This window comes from Melospiza melodia, chromosome 16 (assembly GCF_035770615.1).
Source record: "Melospiza melodia melodia isolate bMelMel2 chromosome 16, bMelMel2.pri, whole genome shotgun sequence".
NCBI classification, from domain to species: Eukaryota; Metazoa; Chordata; class Aves; order Passeriformes; family Passerellidae; genus Melospiza; species Melospiza melodia.
The window spans coordinates 1,400,805-1,419,444 of NC_086209.1; the positions used below are offsets into that span (position 1 = coordinate 1,400,805).

General features: G+C 60.7%; 2 protein-coding genes across 3 annotated transcripts; one reads left to right on the plus strand and one right to left on the minus strand.

Annotated features, from left to right (window-relative positions):
* Positions 1 to 670: 670 nt before the first annotated feature.
* On the plus strand, positions 671 to 5,437 carry SASH3 (SAM and SH3 domain containing 3). Of its 2 annotated transcripts, none has more exons than XM_063170233.1 (8): positions 671 to 774; positions 2,887 to 2,979; positions 3,200 to 3,349; positions 3,428 to 3,575; positions 3,652 to 3,800; positions 3,924 to 4,130; positions 4,408 to 4,558; positions 4,638 to 5,437. In XM_063170233.1, the coding sequence occupies exons 1-8, from the start codon at positions 721 to 723 to the stop codon at positions 4,823 to 4,825; spliced, it is 1,140 nt and encodes a 379-aa protein (XP_063026303.1). In that variant the 5' UTR covers positions 671 to 720; the 3' UTR covers positions 4,826 to 5,437. The 2 variants fall into 2 exon arrangements, with proteins under 2 accessions (XP_063026303.1, XP_063026304.1); XM_063170234.1 differs by having other exon boundaries at positions 4,641 to 5,437.
* Positions 5,349 to 17,507, minus strand: ZDHHC9 (zinc finger DHHC-type palmitoyltransferase 9). The gene is made up of 9 exons (XM_063170232.1): positions 17,260 to 17,507; positions 10,519 to 10,679; positions 9,805 to 9,963; positions 8,855 to 8,992; positions 8,665 to 8,713; positions 8,296 to 8,398; positions 8,053 to 8,156; positions 7,777 to 7,942; positions 5,349 to 7,056 (listed from the first exon to the last, which is right to left on the minus strand). The coding sequence occupies exons 1-9, from the start codon at positions 17,424 to 17,426 to the stop codon at positions 6,952 to 6,954; spliced, it is 1,152 nt and encodes a 383-aa protein (XP_063026302.1). The 5' UTR covers positions 17,427 to 17,507; the 3' UTR covers positions 5,349 to 6,951.
* Between the last annotated feature and the right edge of the window lie 1,133 nt (positions 17,508 to 18,640).

An 18,640-nucleotide genomic window follows, 5' to 3' on the forward strand; every position in this document is an offset into this window, starting at 1 on the left:
GAGTCCGGCCCCAAACCCACCCCTGAGATCCTGCTTGTGCCGCCTTGTCCAGCCCTGAGGCGACCAAGCCAACGGCGACAGTGAGAAGATGGATTTGGGCAGATTATAATTCTGGGGCAAAAGCTGGAGGATTTGGAGTGAGAAGATGCAGGGCAGCCAACCACGGATGTCCCCAGCAGGGTGACCATGAGCGCATCCCGCCTGGGTGTGATGCCGAGCCGGGATACAGGGGACATCCCGGACCAAGTGTCCCGCAGAGGGCTTAGCACCATATCCCAGCAGGATGAGCAGGCTCGGGGGTGGGCACGGCAGAGGGGTTGGGGTTTGTCACTTTCTCCATGGGGGGACTCACGATGCCCATGTGCAGATGGCCAAGGGGCGGCAGCAGTGCCGAGGGGAGGCAGGGCAGGGCAGCATCGCCGAGGGGCGGCACGGCCGAGCGCTGTCAGGGCGCAGACACCGTCCCCACCCAGGGGCCCCGGGCAGGGCAGCAGCTCGCTGCTGGAGGGTTTCCTTCCTCCTGCCCCAGCCCGCGCCTCGCCAGCCACCCCGAGCACGGCTGCAAGCGCCTCTCATGTGACCGCCGGCTTCCTGTGCGCTCCCGGCTCGGTGCCGGTGCCGCGGGACGGACGGGACGGGACGGGACGGGACGGGACGGGACGGGACGGAAGGGCTGCGCTCGCCGCTGCCGGACGCTGAGCCCTCGCCACCGGCCAGGCCATGCTGCGCCGCAAGCCTTCCAACGCCGGCGACAAGGAGCCGGGACACAGGAAGGTGAGTCCTGGCGGCACCCAGGTGCCCTCAGCACCGCAGGTGTCCCGGCGCACCCAGAGCTGTCCGAGCCGGGGCTGCCGTGGGATGCTGAGCAGGAGGGCTGGGGCAGGGCCCGGGGCTGGGGTGGCACGGCAGCTGCCCTGCCATCAGTTCGTCTCTGCCGCCACCAGGCACCGTGGCCTCGCCAGTGCGTGGTCCTGGCCTTGTCCGCCTCCCACTGTGCCTTCCATCCTGTTGGGACGTGTGGCTGGGATGCACAGCCCCCGGGACCCACACGGGTGCCAGCTCAGGTGCCGGGGGGACCCCAGACTCTGCTGGGGGCGGCTGTGCCCCCCGCCCCGCCATGGCCTGCCCGGGCGTGGGCGGCCGCTGTCATTTCCTGGGGGCCATGGCTGCGGTGGCGGCTGTGCAGCTCTTGCGCAGCAAGGTGCTGCGGTCGGGGCTGCAGCTCCGTCACGAGCGGCAGCGCTTCCTCCGGCAGCCCCGCGGCGAGGTGCGAGCCGCAGGAGCGCAGCTGCCCGTGCCACGGCCTCCCGAGAGCCCCCTGTGTGCCACCCTGTGGCTGGAGTCACCAGTGGGGGCCGAAACCGGCTCCTCATCCCCCGCCAGGTCTCGCACCAGCTGGCACGTCAGCTCTTGCCAAGCTTTGCTGGGCTGGCATCGGCATCAGCAAGTCACCGCGGGGAGCAGGGGCAGTGCCTGGTGGCACAAATCCTGCCGTGGCAGCTCCTCCGTGCTGCCAAGCTCCGCCAGGAAACCTGGGTGAAGTCCCCCTCCCTGCACGGGGCTGGCCCATCCAGCCGGGCCAGTCCCCGTGGGCATCCCCTGCCCCTGCCCAGTGACAGCCACTCTCACTTCCCCCTCCTGCTCTGCTCCGGGACAGCCCGGCCCCCCTGACTCACACCCCACTGCCAGGCTCGCCACGGCTCCTCCAGCCCCGGGGCACTTCTATCTCAGAGCTGTTTTATCTCAGCAGTGAAGCCCTGGGAGGTTCGGTGGACCTGGACGTGGGGGATTCAGAGCACTGGGGTGGGAGCAGGGCAAAAGCCAACATCCCGTCTGCACAGATGCACCTGGAGCTGGCATGAAGCCACAGTGGGTGTGCAGCTGGGTGTGGCTCCGTGAGCCAGCCCTCCGCAAGGAACGGCAAAACCAAGTGCTCAGGGGTGCTCGGTGGGGCTGATGAGAAGGAGAATAAAAAGGGAACAGCACAGGGCCAGGCTGTGCAGGGCTGGGAAAGGCCTCTGCCACCACAGGAGCTGGCAGAGCTGCTTGGGAGCAGGAATCCCTGGTTGTGGTGGTGGCAGAGCAAGCCCCCGTGGTGTGTGCTCCGAGGGCCTCAAGAGTGCTGGCAGTGGCAGCTGAGCTCACTGTGCCATGTGCGAGCACGCTGGTGCTGCCATCCCAGGGATGAGGGACACCTGGGGCCATGTGGCTGTGCTGGCACCATGGACGTTCCTTCCATGTGAGACAGGCGCCTTGGGCCATGGAGAGAAAGGCAGGCAGGGGCACAGGAACGACTAAAAGGAGCAAGGGACGGAGAGGTGTACCAGGACTGAGATCCAAAACCAGCTTTGATGGCTTAGTCAGGAGGTGGCACCAAGCCAGCTGGTGATGCTGGGGCTAGGGGTGACACTCACAGGTGGAAAACATGGATTTGTGATGAATCCTCCAGGATTTCAGTCCTGGAGCTGACCCTGTGGGTAGCAGCAGGGCTGCTCTGGTGCTACCTGCCCTTCACTGCCTGCCCACCTGTGCTGAGAGGAGATGCAGAGCCCTGTGTGCCCCCACGTCCTGGCCCATGTGCCATGGTGGCATCATGGCACAGCCCCGGGCTGCTCCCGGCATGGCAGTGCCAGGCTCCACACTAGAGCATCCCTGCCCTGGGAATGCTGTGCCAAGCAGCTGCACAGGCACCAAGAGCTCCACATCCCAGTTCTGGGGGTTGATGACACATGGCAGCTCCTGGAAGAGAGCAAAAAACTCTTCCCAGCACTGGCATTACCCTGGGATGGGCAGAGCAGCCCAAAGAGCAGCGAGGAGCTGGGGCAGGGAATGCAGGAGGAAACCCATATTCCATCTCCCCCCTCACACCTCTGCCCCTGCTCCCAGCTTTCCCTACAGCGTTCCAGCAGCTTCAAGGATTTCAACAAGTGCAAGGTCAGCTCCCCCGTGTCAAATGAGGAGTTCAACCTGGAGGAGAATGTGAGTTCCCAGCACCCCTTGACACATCCTGCTCCCCTGGGAACAGCCCATTTCAGGGCTGGGTTCCCGAAACTCCTGTCCTTACCAGTGGCCTACGTGTCATGGAGCAGCCCCAGGGTGTCAGCACCGGTGGGATTTGGGATCTCGCAGTCCCTGTGTGACCCTGTTGAGGCTTGCCCGGGGTGGGGGGCTCTGCCCTCACTCTCCATCCCTCTGGCAGATCCCCGAGGATGATGCCAGCAGTGCCAGCGCCGAGGAGGGCGCGCGGAGCGGCGGCACCAAGCTGGGCAGGAAGTGGCGGGCGGTCATCTCCCGCACCATGAACCGCAAGATGGGCAGGATGGCCGTGAGAGCGCTGGCCGAGGGCAAGGTGAGCAGGGCCGTGGGGACACGGACAGGTGAGCGGGGCACAGCTCCCCCTCCCTCGGCCTGAGCCCGGTACCCGCAGCAGGGAGAGGCGGAGGCAGAGAGGCCGTGCCCGCTGTCCCCAGCCAGCAGCGTGGAAGAGCAGAGCTGTGACAAGGTGCCCCTGTCGTACCTGGAGCTGGAGGAGGAGGAGGATGGACGCCCAGCCCTCGGACGCCAGATGTCCAGCGGTGAGGCCAGCCCCGATGGGACACTGGTCCCACGTCCCCAGCTGGGCATGTCCTGCCTGACCCCTCCTCTCTGCAGGCAGCGACATTCCCAGCCCTGGCGATCCCAGGGACAGCCAGCAGCTGGAGGAGACCGTCCCAGCCTACACCGGCCCCTTCTGCGGCCGGGCCCGCGTCCACACCGACTTCACCCCCAGCCCCTATGACAAGGACTCCCTGAAGCTGCGGGTAAGCCACGGCCACTGTGGCCCTGGGGAGGGAGGGAGGGTGGCTGGGGACCCCCTGAGCTGGGGATGTTCCCTGGCTGTCCCCAAGCCTGTGCCCCCCACCATCCCACGTCCCTTGGCCTAGAAAGGGGACATCATCAGCATCATCGAGAAGCCACCTGTGGGCACCTGGACCGGGCTGCTCCACAACAGGGTGGGCTCCTTCAAGTTCATCTACGTGGATGTGATCCCTGAGGAGACGGTCCCTGCCCGCAGGAGCCGCAGCTCCGGCCGGAACAAGCGCCTCAAGCCCAAGACCCTCCATGAGCTGCTGGAGCGCATCAACCTGCAGGTGAGGGCCGGGGGCTGCGGGGGACAGCAGCACCCAGCAGCACCCAGGGACCAGCAGTGCGACCAACCCCTCTCCCCTTCACTATCCCCCACCTCGTGGGTCCTTCCACCAAGCACCCAGGGGCACAGAGGGCACACAGGGGGCATTTCTTGGTAATGTGGGCTAAGTGCCCACTGTGGACCCGCTGTGGGGGGAGCTGCAGGCCAGCACTGGGGGCCAGGAGGAGCCGGGGGAGCCACCCACGCCCTGCTCACCCCAACCCACACCCCCCACCCAGGAACACACCCCCACCCTCCTGCTGAATGGGTACCAGACCCTGGAGGACTTCAAGGAGCTGCGGGAGACGCACCTGAACGAGCTGCACATCACGGACCCCCAGCACCGCGCCAAGCTGCTGACGGCTGCCGAGCTCCTCCTGGACTACGACAGTAAGAGACTCCCGGGGAGGGGTGGGGACCCTGACTGGGCACCCCAGCAGCACCACTGACACCACGGTCCCTTTCCCAGCAGCCAGTGAGCCAGAGGATGGTGACAGCACTGAGGCCCTGCCATCACCCTCAGAGCCCAAAGGGGACATTCCCCGGGACTCCGGCTGCTTCGAGGGATCAGAGACCCTGGATGGCAGCCGGGAGGAGGCCGAGCTGGGGGGTCCTGAGGAGCAGCTGGGGGGTCTCTCCATGGCAGAATCCCCCTGAGCCCGCCAGCACCGCCACTTTCCACTCCGGCCCTAACAGGGGGGCTGGATTGGAGGGGACGGCGGCTGGTGGGGGACGGGGGAGCCCCAGTGGTGGCACCTCGGGGCCCGGCCTGGCCCCTGCACCAGAGCCAGATGCTGGGTGGGCACGAGGTGCCTCAGGACATTTTGCATGGCACTGCCTGGCACCACTGCCCCGAGGCAGGGACTCTGGGCATGCCGGGGCATTGCACTCCCCGCCAAGACACCGCAGGCATTGGCTGCTTTCCCCAGGTTTGCCAGCAGGCTCAGGAAGGGAGCTGGGGCTGGAAGCTGTGTGTGCAGGCAACTGAAGCCTGCCTAGGACACTGTCGCTTCTCAGCGTGGACACACAGAGACCCCCCCTCCACCTGCCGTGGGGGACAGCAAGATGCAAAGAACACAGCTAAGACACCCTGGAAGTGTGAGATGGAGAGTCCTGGAAATGCACAGGGAAGAGGCAGCTGGCTTGGGGCAGCACAGAAACGCAACGGCTACAGCTCAGCCATTTTCAAACCAATTAAGTTTCCTTCATTGTTTTAAAATTAAAAAAAAAATAATAAGAAGAAAAAAAATAAAGAACATCCAGCCCTCACCCAACCCCCTTCCTTCCTTCTGGAGACCCTGACCCTTGCAGGCAGGTCCCGGCAGGCAGAACTCCACACACCTCATGGAACAGGGAGCAGCAAAGCCAAAATACACAATTTTCTGCACCGAATTGGAGTTTTGGTCAGCAGCGTGTTGGGGCAACTCCCACGGGGTGGGGCACAGAGCCCTGTCCCCGGAGGATGGAAGGGGATGGGGATGGGGCTGGGCTGGCTGGGGGCCGTGGCGGGGCGGCCGGGGCTCCTTCCCAGCCACATTCCAGCGGGGAGCAGCTGTGGCAGCTCTGCCCTCTCACCCAGGAGAAGAGGCCCTGCACGGCGGGAGAGGGGGCAGTGCCGGGGCCACGTTCACACCCTCACTGCCAGCCAGGAGCATCACGGACACACAGACGGGACTGGCCCGGCAGGACACCCCCCACAGCCACCACACGCCTGCTGGGAGGAACTGAGTGCCCAGCACTGTGACAAGGGACACGGAGCTGCACAGGGGCTGCAGGGATCCCAGAGGTGTGAGGGTCCTGCCAGTGCAGGACAGGGACTGTGGAGTGGGGGAGCCCTGCCACGGCACAGAGCTCTCCCACCATCCCCCCAGCCTCTCGTCCTCTGTTGAGGACACACAAGCCCAGCCCTGGGCAGCTGGTACAATCCTGGGAAGATCCAAGGCTCCCAAAGCCAGTCTAGGATGGCTGAGAACAGCAGAGCAAGGCAAGGGGGGTCATGGGGATGCAATGACACAACACAGATTGGGGCTGAGGTGCTGCAGAGCTGGGGAGGGCTCAGTGCAGACACCCAGGAACAAACGCAGCCCCAGCACCAGCCAGGAGCCAGTGGCACAGGCACACAGGCAAACCCTTCCCTGCAGCTGCCCACCTCGGCTGCCTTCTCCCTCCCTCGAAGCCCAGGGTGGTGTGAGCACCAGGGTAGGATGGAAGGAGGGTCCCCTCATAGCTGCTGCCTTGTTACATCACACAGAAAGGAGCACAGGAAAACAGCTACCTACAAACCACTGCCAGCAGAACTCCTTCCCACTTGTTTGGGACCTCGGGGCACCAAAACGTCTCCTGACAAGCCTTGCCACGCCAACCACAAAACAACGCCACGGATTACAGGAAGGAGGGAGGAGGGGAGAGAGGACATTGCTGCCACGATTGCTTTCCCCTTCCGTGGGGATTCCTCAGCAGGAGGGCGCAGGCTGGCCCTGACAGCCTCACCCTGACAGAGCAGGGCCCGGGCGGAGGGGCAGCCCCAGCCCTGAGCTGGGATGGAGCATCCAGGCCAGCCCCAGAGCCAGAGGCCCGGCCCCAGGCAGAGCTGGTGCTGGCTGTGCCCCACGGTGACCGGGGGTGCCACCGCCAAGGCCAGCGCTGCCCGCACCGCGGCGAGTGATGACTAAAGCAAAATGGCCGTGGGGAATCAGGTGCCTGCCATCCAGCCCTTCTCCTCTCCTCCACCACTTCCAGCTTTGATTAGACAAAACAACAAAGTTCTCCCTTCCAAGCAGATGCTAGTGCTGCGCTCGCCCAGCGTCCAGGGGGGGCACCGGGAGCTCCCCAGGCGTTCGCTGCTTCTCCTCTGGCATCTCGGTGTCACTCACAGACGGGGCAGGGACCTGGAGAGAGAGCACAGAGTGACCTGCAGGGACACCCCAGGGCAGAGCCCAAGCACACAGGCCCCACCGCTCCGCTTCCACCTCCAGCTCCACTTGCAGCAAGCTCAGGTGGGCTTGGGAAAATGAGAAACCAAAATCAGGGGCCACCCAACAGGCAACAGAGCAGCTTCAGGAAGAACTGGAGCACTGGACTCTCCAGCAGAAGGTGTCTTGGACTGTGTCCACCAGGGAAGGGCAGCTCATGCCCAAGCAGGAGTAAGCCAAGGCATTTCCCACCAATTTAGGTGGGACGGGCACTCTGGAGGTCTCCTGTCAAACTGTGTCCTTAATGCAGGATAATTTCAAACACACAGCAAACTGCTGGGGGCCACAACAGCTTTCTCCATGGACAGAGATCCCAGGGAGAGCCATGCAGCTCACACACAGAACCACAACAAGATGTCTGCAACCTCTCAGCCCTCCCCAGCCCCACTGAGCTCCATGGGCAACAGCTCCTGAGCGCTCTCATTGCAGGACTGATCTCCAAAACAGCAGCCAGCTGTGATCTCCTTTTAGGAAGTTCAAGGAAACCAAGACACTGGTTTCCAGGGTTAGAGCAAACAAGCTTTTCAGCAGCAGCCTCTCACATGGCCCCCCATGTAGTTTTGTCCTTCCTAAGCCACACTCTCAGCTTTCTTCCACTCTCCCAGAGCCCCCCCAGCTCCCAAGGGGATCACTCACAGCACTGGGGGGAAGAATGCTGCCATCCTGCTGCTTCGTGCCACCCTCCTGGGCCTGCCCAGGGCCCTGAGTGGCCGGGGGCTCCTGCGTGCCGGGTGCCCGCGGGCACGACCCCTCCTGAGCTGTGCTCTCCTCCTGCTGCAGGATGCCCCGTCTGTCCAGGACACTGCAACAACACAGGCACGCCATCAGAGACCCGCGTCTCCCCACATCCCGCCTCTTTTCCCAGCACCAGTGCTGCTGGAAGACAAAGGTCAAGGCCCCTCAGGAGCTCACCTGGGGGGCAGGGGCCCGCACAGCACCTCGCAGCAGTTCTTCACTATGTTGCCGTGGCTGTACGGATTCTGCACACGGTTCTTCCCAGTCCAGGACCCCTTAATCTGAAATAGTTGGGCACAAATTCAGGTTTGCTCCAAGGCCACCCTGCCCCAGCCCCCAGATCCCTGTGTTCTGCTCAGCCTTGACACACTGAGAAACACCAACAGCTCAGAGGAAGAGGAAGAGGAAGGCTCTACTTACGTCTTCGTTGGTTGTCTGATTCAGTGCCACCAGGAAGGTGTGGAACCCAGTTAACCCCACCACCGACCACAGCGTGAAGAAACAGATGAGCACCTCCAGTACAGTGAGAACAGTTAAGGACTGGGAACAACCTGAGAGCAGGCCCAGCCCACCTGTTACTGCCCCCACAAACATCAACTTCTCTTCCTCTCCTAGCCACTGTTTTCTGTTTTATTCTCCTCCCAAGAGCCAAGAAATTGCTCCCCACATTGTCATTCAGGGGAAAATGCTTGGAAAGACTCAGAGTGGCCTAAGCAGCCACTCCACAATGCAGCTCCCGCTAACCCCCAGTTGTGGAGAAGCCAAGCCCTTGGGACCATGGAAGGATATGTCCCTGGGGTTTCCTTCAACGTGTTCAGAAACCCAATCTTCAGAGATTCTGCAATACAGAAAGAGAGATTTTTTTCACCTGGAACATCCCACTGAGTCCAGCTCCCTTTCCCACTCCCTATCTCTGGTTTCACACCACCATCTGCAGCCCCCCTCCCTCCCTCCCTCCCTGCTCTCCATGCAGACTCACTCAGTGCTACGTAGACGATGTTGAAGGTGAAGATGTAGATGGTGAGGAGGGAGAGCGAGAGGATGAAGAGGTAGAAGTAGCGGTAGTTCCTCTTTCCCACGCAGTTGCCCACCCAGGGACAGTGATGGTCAAAGCGCTCTGGGGAAGCCAAGATGAAAATTAGCCCTGCCCTGGCATGGGCCTGCCCACGTCTAGATCCTTGCCCCTGGCCCCCACTTCAAAAATCCCCCAGGCTGACAAAAACTGCCAAGTTCAGCCATCTGCTCAGTCAAGACCCCATATCCTGGCCTCCTTTCAGGAGGTCAAAAAGTCCAAAAATGTTTTATAATGAGTCATTTTGCACATTAAGAGAGAATTTGACCCTCCCATGTGTCTTCTCTCCCTGGAGTACAACAGCCACAGCACATGGGTTAGATGAAGGCCTGGGAGTTCCCATGTTCTTACCCTGGAATAATCAGGAGAAGGTTCAAGAAACTGCATAAACACACAAAGGCTGGGAATCTGAAGAGGAGGAAAGGGGTCCAAAAGGACAGGATTTCTGCCTGGAGCAGTGATGCTGAACATGAGCTGAACAAGAGTTACATACACAGAAGGAAGACAACAACCAGGGCACCCCAGGGAATGGCACAATCTCTGTGCTGATGAAGGAGCTGTCGTCACCTGAGACACAACTCTCCACTGGAACCCTCCAGTCCTGCAAGGCCAGACTCCAGTGGGATTCAAAAATGGGCTGCACATGTACACAGAACAGCTGGACTCAGTTATTGCCAAAGTCCTGGCAAAGAGGAAGCACCTGGCTCCAGGTTCTGAGCAAACCTCAAGCTCCTCGAGCACAAGACGAGGCAGCCTGGACACTGCACGAGCCCAGAGGTGCCCAGCACGAGCCTGGGTGCTGTCCTGTCCCTGTGCCAAGGCTCTGTGAGGAGCAGGGCCAGGCCAGCAGCACTCACCCACGCAGTTGTCGCAGATGCTGCAGTGCGAGGCGCGGGGCGGCCGGAAGATCTTACACGTGTAGCAGTACTTGAGCTTCACAATCTGATTGTTGATCTGGAAGTTCTTGATGCGCGGGGGCGGGCGCTGACCCTGCGGCACGGTCCCGTTGGTGGCCTCTGCCAGAGAGAACGGGGCACGGGTCGGACCTGCTGCTACAACACAATGGCCTCAAACAACAACTCGCCTCCCTGCCTTCCCTACCAGCGGGATCGGAGCCCGCTGGCTCCGGAGCCGGAGGCTGCAGCTCTGCTCACGCAGGCCAGAGCCAACCTGGCAGCTTGGAGGCAGGAAAAGGGATGCCAGAGCTTTCATGGGCATGTTGAGAGTGGGCTGGGTGTTATCACCTGCATGCACCAAACCTCCTCCCTCCCTGAAGGATCAAAGGGACCACTCCAAGCTTTCTGCACCCCTTCTCAAAAGCAAACAGAGTTTGTATGTGCATGGCTATGGGAGAGAAAGCAGCAGGTGAAACGGCTCCCAGAGAGGGATGCAGGTACATCGTGCTGCCTTATTGAAACTTGGCCAAGTACGGTGAGCCAGCACATTGGGGCAATCCTCACTTTTGGAGGTCCAGCCAGGAAGATAAGCTCTTGCAGGGCCTGTAACCTAGAAATATACCATAAATAGGGAGGCTTTTCCAGCCCTCACCAGCTTGGCCACTCCACACTCACCAATCTCCATCTCAATGAAGGCTGCCTCATCGGGCAGGGCCCTGGGGATCACGCCAGGGTCGCTGAAGCTCGTCCGCAGCAGCGTGGCCATGGCGAACAGGAAGAGCACAGCTGCAAACACGGGGATGGCCGGGGACAGCTGCACCGCCAGGTAGCGGCACCTGCGGACACGGGGCACGAGAGGATGAGTCACAGCCCCATCGCCTGGCACAGCCTCAGAGCCCGGGCACGCCGCAGCACTGCTCAGATCTGGAGCAGAGAAGCTGCTCAGTACATCCTTCTGATCCCACCACCACAGGGGAGCACTCCTGGGGCAGCTCCAACAACCAGGCACCATCACAGCATCCCCACGTCTTCCACCACCCAGGCACAGATATTTCCCCACATTTGTTCTGTTTTCAGCTCCCATTTTAAGCAATGCCAGAAACACAACCAGGCAGCGGGAGAGACCTTGTCCATTACATTCCTGCTGCCAAGGGATGGGCCAGACCATTGGGAGCAGCACCCAAGGCCTGGTCAGGGACCCCCTACCTGGAGAGCTCGAAGGCATGGAAGCCTGTGGGGATAGTGGGAATCTCTGGCTAACCCCTAAAGAGCAGGAGCTTCCCATATCACAGACATTTTTGGGATTAAGTGGATCCTGTACTTCGGAATGGATTCCTGTGGAAGTGCAACATTCCCATGCAAGAAGACATCTGGCTTCCTTTGGCTTTCCTGAGAAAACGGACTAGAACACTCCAAATAAAGCAGAAAGGCTCCTGCTTCAAGACTCCCCCAGCTCAAAAGGGAACAAGGTTTGTTTCCTCTACAAATACAACAAGGCCCAAAGAGGAGTTTATGGTGCTGATCCTGCTGACAGAGGATGCAAAGGGAGCATGGGACTCATCTCACCGTGGCCGTGCTGCTCCTGGACACTCACAGTCATGTCCCCAGAGGTGCTGCAGCCCTAGCCATGTGGGAGGCCTGGGCCGAAGTCACATTTTAGAGACATACTGGGCTGAAAAAATCCATATTTTACCCTGATTCCTTCAGAAAACCCTACTGATGTTGGGGTGAAGTTCCTATGGAGCTTTGCTATGGTTTAAGGGAAACCCCACCTAAATCCCACCACTTGTGTCATGTCTCAGCACCCCTCGCACATATCCCTTCCCCAGCCTCCTGATGCAGCTGGGCACCCAGCCTTTCAGGCACTTGGCTTTCTAGGATCCACCCTTTATCCCTGCTGCTGAGGGATGGATCCAACCCAGACTCCTGCTGTTCCACTGTTACTTTCCATGGGAGCATCAGGCTGCTGTGGTGAGGGGCCAGGGATTATCTTCCCTGGGGGGGGCTGCCATCCCAAGCAAGTCCATTTCCATAACCTCCACAGCACTGTTTAATTCTGGACAGCATTCCCACCACAGATTCCCCACACACAATGCAGTTTCCAGCTCCAGCTGGCAGCGCCAGGCTCCGCAGGCCCACTGCAGGAACATTTCCTGGGCCATTGCCTGACTCCAGCGCTGTCCCCCACGAGTGGCCGTGACAGAAAGCCTGCACACTGAATTACAGCACACTTCAGTCACAGCTGCGACACCAGAAGCCCACAGCAACACAAAGGGCCTGGGCCTTAAACCAACATCCTTCACTGCAGACACTGCACACTCTGCTGTTCCCCAAAACAATTCCCTGTGCCCAGCCCTGCCCACAGACAAGAACCCGAGTGCTGAGCCTATCGTCCTCAGGCAGCCTAAGATAACTTTGCATTCCCTCTGCAAGGGCAAAGTCCAGGGACAGCTGCAAGTCAGTCAGCAAGTAAACAAAACCCTTGGAGCCCATTTGGGGAAGAAATATGGGGTTAGGAAGATGGAACATGGATTTAGGTGCAGCTCAGCCTCTTCTCCCAGGCAATCAGTAAGTGACAGGACAAGAGGACACAGCCTCAAGCTGTGCCAGGGGAGGTTCAGGTTGGACATCAGGAGAAGGTTCTCCATGGAAAGGGCTGTCAGGCATCGGAAGGGGCTGCCGAGGGAGGTGGTGAACTACCCATCCCTGGAGGTGTCCAAGGAACAATTGGATGTGGCACTCAGTGCTCTGCTCTGGTTGACAAGGTGGTCACCAGTGACAGGACTTGATTGTCTTGGGGGTCTTTTCCACCCTAAACAATTCTGTGATTATTCCTTCAAGAGCAGGACACTCCCTGCCCCAAGGGGCTGCAGCCTGACCCCTGTCCAGCTTTTGGAACTGCTGTGACAACATGAACATATTGTGGGTTTAAATGTGGATCCATGAGCTGTGTTAAAGCTGAGCCATGGCCCTCCTGCTTCCACACGGGCCTAGCTTAGCTTCCCTTAGCTGGGCTGGAATCTGTGGCCCCTTGCAGGTGGGGCAGAGGGAGAGCCAGAGGAGCTGCCACCACGGTGAAACTGCATTGCCAGGCCCAGCATGGAGCCCAGCACGGAGCCCCCACTGCCCCCCAGCCTCCCTGGGCCGATGGGGCCTCGCTCTTCAGGTGACTCCCAGGGAACTCGTCCATGGCAGGCCCTGACTTGGCACTCAGGTACTCACTAGCACTGGGCCATCTTCAGTCTACGCTTGTCTCTAAGATGATTTCACTGCTCAGGAACAGGCATTTAAAGGTCTTTTGTTTGGGAGAGCTCAGAGCCCACAGAGATGCTCTGTTGGTCTGTGAAGATGCTGCTCCCCCATTCCCAGCACCATTTCTGTGCCCTGGAGCATTTTGTCACCAAAAAGCACACAATAACAGCACTATCACAACTCATCATCACAGTGGGGTGGGCTGAGGCAGGAAAGCTGAACAAAGGGATCATTGGAATGGGGAGCAGGGGAAGAAGCAGCTGGGAGGTGCCATGAGTTATGGTGCTTGGCTGGTTATTCTGCACGCTGAGCAAAGCTCTGGAGGAAGGGAAAAGCCACAGGGACTGCACAGCCACGGCCACAGGGCAGCACATCCCCTAGGCAGGCCCCACCAGGGCTCAGCACAAGCTCCACAGTATCACTCACCCACATCTCACCTGCAAACCACCTGTTTAACCTTCCTCAGCTACAGCTCAGCCACATCGTGTGCCTGCTCTGGGTGCCAGCAGAGCTGTGTCTTTCCCCAGTGCCTGACCCTCACTTCAGCCTGGCTGTGCTGGGTGCTCACACTAGGGCAGGGATGGTGTCTGGCAGCTGCTGTGTTTGCAGTAAGTGTGGAAGCAGCTGCTCCAAAGCCTGGCCACACCACACCACTGTGTCCAGGCCCTTTCCAGCAGCACCAGGCAAGGCTGGAGCTCTCCCTGGAACCTCTCCCTACCTGCCTGCAGTGACACATCAACTGTCAGCACACACCATCTGTTTCTGACACAACTGAGGCAGGAGACAGGTATGTTATGCCAATGTCACTGCTCCTTTCCCAGCTAAAATCTCAAATCTCTGCACAGACAAATCACCCAGGAATGGGGGTGCCACAGAGGATGTGGAGGCTGCAGGGAGGGCAAAGTCATCTCCTGAGAAGGAGCCCACATATGAAGAAAAGGTCAATCCAAACCCCAGGAGTGGCCACTTCCCCCAGAAACATGAACAAAACAAGCTGAACTCTGGACACCAAAAAGTTCACTTCTATTGAGAGAAATTACAGTGATTAAAATGCATGAATTAACTCAAATGTAAGATTTGACCATGCTTGATACAGATCTAACCAGAGGTAATGCCAGCTCAGAGGCCCCTCTCTGAGTCTTGGGTCTCTGGGCTTTGGAAATCAAGACTAAAAAACAAAGTCACACGAAGGGCAGTGTAGGTGTTTTCAACTCATCAGAAAACAAAGACATTTTCATCTCTACAAAGCTAAAAAAGTAGGAAAAAGAAAGTGGCAAATATACCTGGGTACTGGAAAATCCAAGAGCAGCCCCTTCCCATGAGGAGCCAGTGTTGCTGGTGCTATCATGCCTCTAACATCTACAGATGTCAAGTTTTGTGCTGAAAAGCCAGAGACAAAAGAAATCTCATTCCCTTCAGCTGAGCGTGGAACTCCAGGAGAGACAGGAACTGCAAAGGGAACTCCCAGACCTGAGAGCAGGCACTGCATCCCATCCGCCCAGTTCCTAAAGGCATTTCTCACAAATGCTTTATCTGGTCTCCTCATGCTGGAACACCTCAAGCAGACAGCAGCTAAGTGCCCAACCACAGGGCTGACGTACCATTAGGAGTCTGAAATCATGCCAAGAGGATGTGAAACTGTATTTTACGGGACGTGTGATGGAGCAGACCCAGCTAAGCACGGGTCTCTGGAGCAGCCCCAGGCCGCGGAGCAGCTCCCCTCAGAGGTGCCCTTGGGCCAAGCCCTCCCGAGAGCAAGCGCCGCTCCGTCCCCTGCCTTATCTGCGAGGGAGGAGCCGGATCTCAGGTACAGCTCTGAGCTCTGCCAGCCCCCGGCTCCTGTTCGCTGCTGCCCGGAGAGGTTTCCCCAGTCCCAGAACGCAGCGCTGCGGTTTGGGGATGAAGGCACAGCACTCCCACCCACAGGCCGAGGCGCTCAGCCCGCTCGCCTGCGGACACCGCGGAGCAGCCGGCAGCACTGCAGAAACTTGGAGGAGAGAACAGCACCAGCAGCAGCCCCGCGAGTGCCACCATCGCTCCGGGGCTGGCAAGGAAGGGCTGCGGCGTTTCTGCCGCCGTGGGCGCCGGTCCCACCGGCCGCAGCTGTAACCGGAGCCAGCGCAGCCCGGAGCGCCGCGATCGAGCCCAGCCCGGCAGGGCGAGCAGCCAGACAGATCCTGGCTCCAGGCACCCCGAGCCGTGCTCAGACAAGGTGTGACTGCGCAAGTGATTCAGCTGAATGGAGCAGGCAGCACGGCACAGGCGGCCCGCAGTGAGGGGCAGCCAGGGAAAGGCTCCTCCGCCCACGCCGGCTGCCGCTCCAAATCCACACAGCAACTTTCAGGGGAAACCAGGGATTTCCATGCAAACACTAAAGAATCTGCCAAACACCAAGAGAAACGGACAACGAGGTGAAAGATCGAGGCTGAGATCCTCACCCCGAGCTCCCTACTCATGCAGGGCAGGCAGGGCTCCTGAGCAGCCAAGCTGCTTATCTCAGCCTGATCAGTGAAACAGAGACCTTGGGGAGTGCTTCCAGCTGGGAAGGCAACATTTCATCCCTATCCCAAATTCAAAAATCCCCCAACAAGTTCAAAACAACCCTCTCTCTTCCAAACAAATAAACACCGAGGTGTTCTGCACTGAAAGAATCAAATGGGTATTTGGATTTTCCCAAACTTTTCCTTATCTCCCTCAGATGATTTAACTAAAATTCAGAGGTGATCCTGTTCCCAGCAGCATTCCCCCCGCAGAGCCCACCCTCCAGGTCTAGGCACGGCCTGGATGTCTCGGTGCAAGCGACTCCTCCACAGGCCTCTGCCTGCCAGAGCATGGAAAGGGGCTTCTCAAGGAATTTCCAGTCACGTTCCTGACTAACCACAGCCGAGGTCTGGAAAACAGCCCCGGCTCACTCTGCCTTAGCGCAGCCACGGCAGAGCGGGATGTGGTTCACTCTCCTGCTACGGACAGGATCCACAGGGAGCCAGAGCAATTAAACCTCAAATCAGTGTTTCTGGAGCAGCAATGAGTGTTTCTGGAGCAGCAACACTTATTAGTTCTTCCTGTAAGGCAGGAAGGCTCAGCCTTTCCATTTTTCAGATGGAAAAAACCCCAAACATTAAACCAAGAGTGGTGTCACTTGGTACTTCAGACTGAGCCAGGGATAATTTGGGCAGGGAACTACGGAGAGACATGCTGGGCCAGGGAATGTGGAAACAAGTTCCCTGGCTTAGGAATGATGCTGAAGAGGACAGCACCTGGGCCAAGGGCTTTTTGGAACTGCAGGAATTGCCAGGGCTTAGCCAGCGAGCAGGTCCTTCCACTCATTCTTCTTAGCTTTGTGACCTTTTTTATCATCCGACCCTGATTCAGCCCTTCTGCTGCCCCAGAACACAAACATGCCCACAGAGACCGAGGAAGGGAAGATTTCAGTTGTTTAGCTGATCCAGGTTCATCCTCCAGCTAGACAACAGAGGTATCCTGCCCCCTCCCACAGCATCAGCCCAGACAAACATAGGCTTCTCCCTTTTTGCTTGGTTTTTTTTATTTTATTTTAGGATTAGTCTAAGGCCAGCCCAACTCCCCAGCCTAGCTCCTAGGGAAAGCTGAGGGGAGGGGCAGATCCCTCTTTTTCATCAGGATCAAAGGTTTTGGGTGAAGGTCTTTAGGCTGCCAAGGTGACGTACGGGGGGTCGGATCCTTCCCAAACACCAGCATGGCTCTGGCTGCAGTGCAGCCTGGGGCTGGGGGTGGGTCAGACTGGCAGGACCCCCAAGCTCACTCGTTGTTAATCCTCCAGCTGGGGTCACCTGCCTGGGGGGCTGATGCTGAGGGTAGGGACACAGGCTGTGCCCCAGGGCTGCAGCAGCAGTACCCCTGCACTCCGGCCATCCTGGAGCCAGGAACACTCGGGACTGCCAAGCCCCAGACAGAAGGTGACCCACGGGGAAGCAGGGCCAGTGTCACCCCCGGCAGGGCTCCGGCAGGGCCCGTTCCCCTCAGCACCTCCAGGGTCAGTCTGCTGAGGGTGAGGAAGCAGACGTGGACAGGGACAGCCACGCTCCGTGCCAGGCTGCGCCGCGCCAGCTCCCCTCCCTCTCCCGAAGGGCCCGGGCACACGGGCCCATCCCCATGCCCGTCCCGTGGGGTCCCCGGGGAACTCACTCGAAGGCGAAGAAGAGGGCGCAGGTGCCGAGGATGAGGAAGAGTGTCAGGTAGAAGATGCCCTTCTGCCGGGCCATCATGATCCGGCCGTCGCAGCAGAAGGTGTTCCTGCCCGGCAGCTTCTCCCATTTCCGAACCACCTTCTTCCTCGCCACCATCACCGACATGGCGGGGCCGTCACTGGGGCGGCAGCGGCCGCCGCACGTTCGGGCGCTGCTGCTGCTCCTCCGCCGCCCGCGCGCCCAGCATCATCGGGGCCCCGCGGGGCCGAGCTGGGCTGGGCCGGGCCGGCGGCTGCGGGAGAGGGAACGGGGAGAGCGCTCGGTCAGCACCAGGGCGGCGGCGGCACCGGCACGGGGGGCGGCGGCCGCCGTCGCCATGGAAACCCCGCGCCCGGGAGGGGCGTTGCCGCGGGAATCCACCAGGGAGGGGGCGCGGGGCGCGGCAGGAAGACCCTCGGCTGGGCGGCTCCGCAGCGGGAGGGGACGCGGCAGGGCCGGGCCGCACAGGGCAGGGCAGCCCCGGCTGTGCGGGCGTGCCGGGAGCCGGCGGGGAGAGAGCGGAAGGGAAGATCAGAGAGGAGACGGGAGAGGACGGCAAGGGAGGGAAGAGGACGGGAGGGGCCCGCGCCGCCGCTCACCAGGTGCCGGTGCCGCTCGGGCCGCGCCGGTCGCTCCCACCGCGCCGGGAGGGGCCGCCACGCCCCGCGCCCGAACGGGGCGGGGCCGCCGCCGCCATTGGTCCCGCCGCGCCCTCCGCCCCGCCCTGCCGCTTTCCGCCTTCCCATTGGGCGCGTGCGCTGTCAGTCCGACGCAGATCCGCCCACCGCGCGGCTTCTCGCCACTCCATTGGTCACCGGCGCTGTCACTTCGCAGGAACTCGTCCCTCCCCGCCGCTTCTCGCCGGCCCATTGGCCTTACGGGCTGCCACTCCGCGGGGTTGGCCCCGCCCCCGGTGCGGACAAGGGAGGGCGGGGCAAGGGCGGGGCGCGGCACGTGGTGGGGGCGGGGCCGGGCCCGGGGGCTCAGGTGGGGCCGGGCCCGGGGGGGTGGTGGGGAGAGAAGGGGGGAAGGAAAGCGCTCCGGTTTGGTTCGGCTTGCCCCGACCCGGCCCGGCCCGACCCGCCCACCCCCGCGTCTCCCGCCAGACCTCCTGGTGCAGCCCCCGGCGGGCACTACCGGCGCCGCCCTCCGTTCCTCTTTTTCGTTTTCTCTCACCGGATGCCCACAAGCACCGGGCTTCCGAGCCCCAGCGCCGCGGGGAACGCACGGGATGCTCCCGCCGTGGGTTCCCCGCCCCTCCCACCCCGTCCGCACATTCCCACATTTCGCACAGTAGTTTTCCCACGGTTTTCCACACCCAGACCGTGGGGCTGGGTTCG

What these genes read in the sequence shown, in the direction of transcription:
- SASH3 (XM_063170233.1), top strand. Translation starts at nt 721, where the DNA reads ATGCTGCGCCGCAAGCCTTCCAACGCCGGCGACAAGGAGCCGGGACAC. An exon ending in AGGAGCCGGGACACAGGAAG is followed by an intron (nt 775 to 2,886) that starts GTGAGTCCTGGC and finishes CCCTGCTCCCAG; the next exon opens with CTTTCCCTACAGCGTTCCAG. An exon ending in AGGACTCCCTGAAGCTGCGG is followed by an intron (nt 3,801 to 3,923) that starts GTAAGCCACGGC and finishes CCCTTGGCCTAG; the next exon opens with AAAGGGGACATCATCAGCAT.
- ZDHHC9 (XM_063170232.1), bottom strand. Translation starts at nt 17,426, where the DNA reads ATGTCGGTGATGGTGGCGAGGAAGAAGGTGGTTCGGAAATGGGAGAAG. An exon ending in CTTCATTGAGATGGAGATTG is followed by an intron (nt 9,964 to 10,518) that starts GTGAGTGTGGAG and finishes TCTCTCTGGCAG; the next exon opens with AGGCCACCAACGGGACCGTG. An exon ending in GCATTCTTCCCCCCAGTGCT is followed by an intron (nt 7,057 to 7,776) that starts GTGAGTGATCCC and finishes CTCTCTCTCCAG; the next exon opens with GTCCCTGCCCCGTCTGTGAG.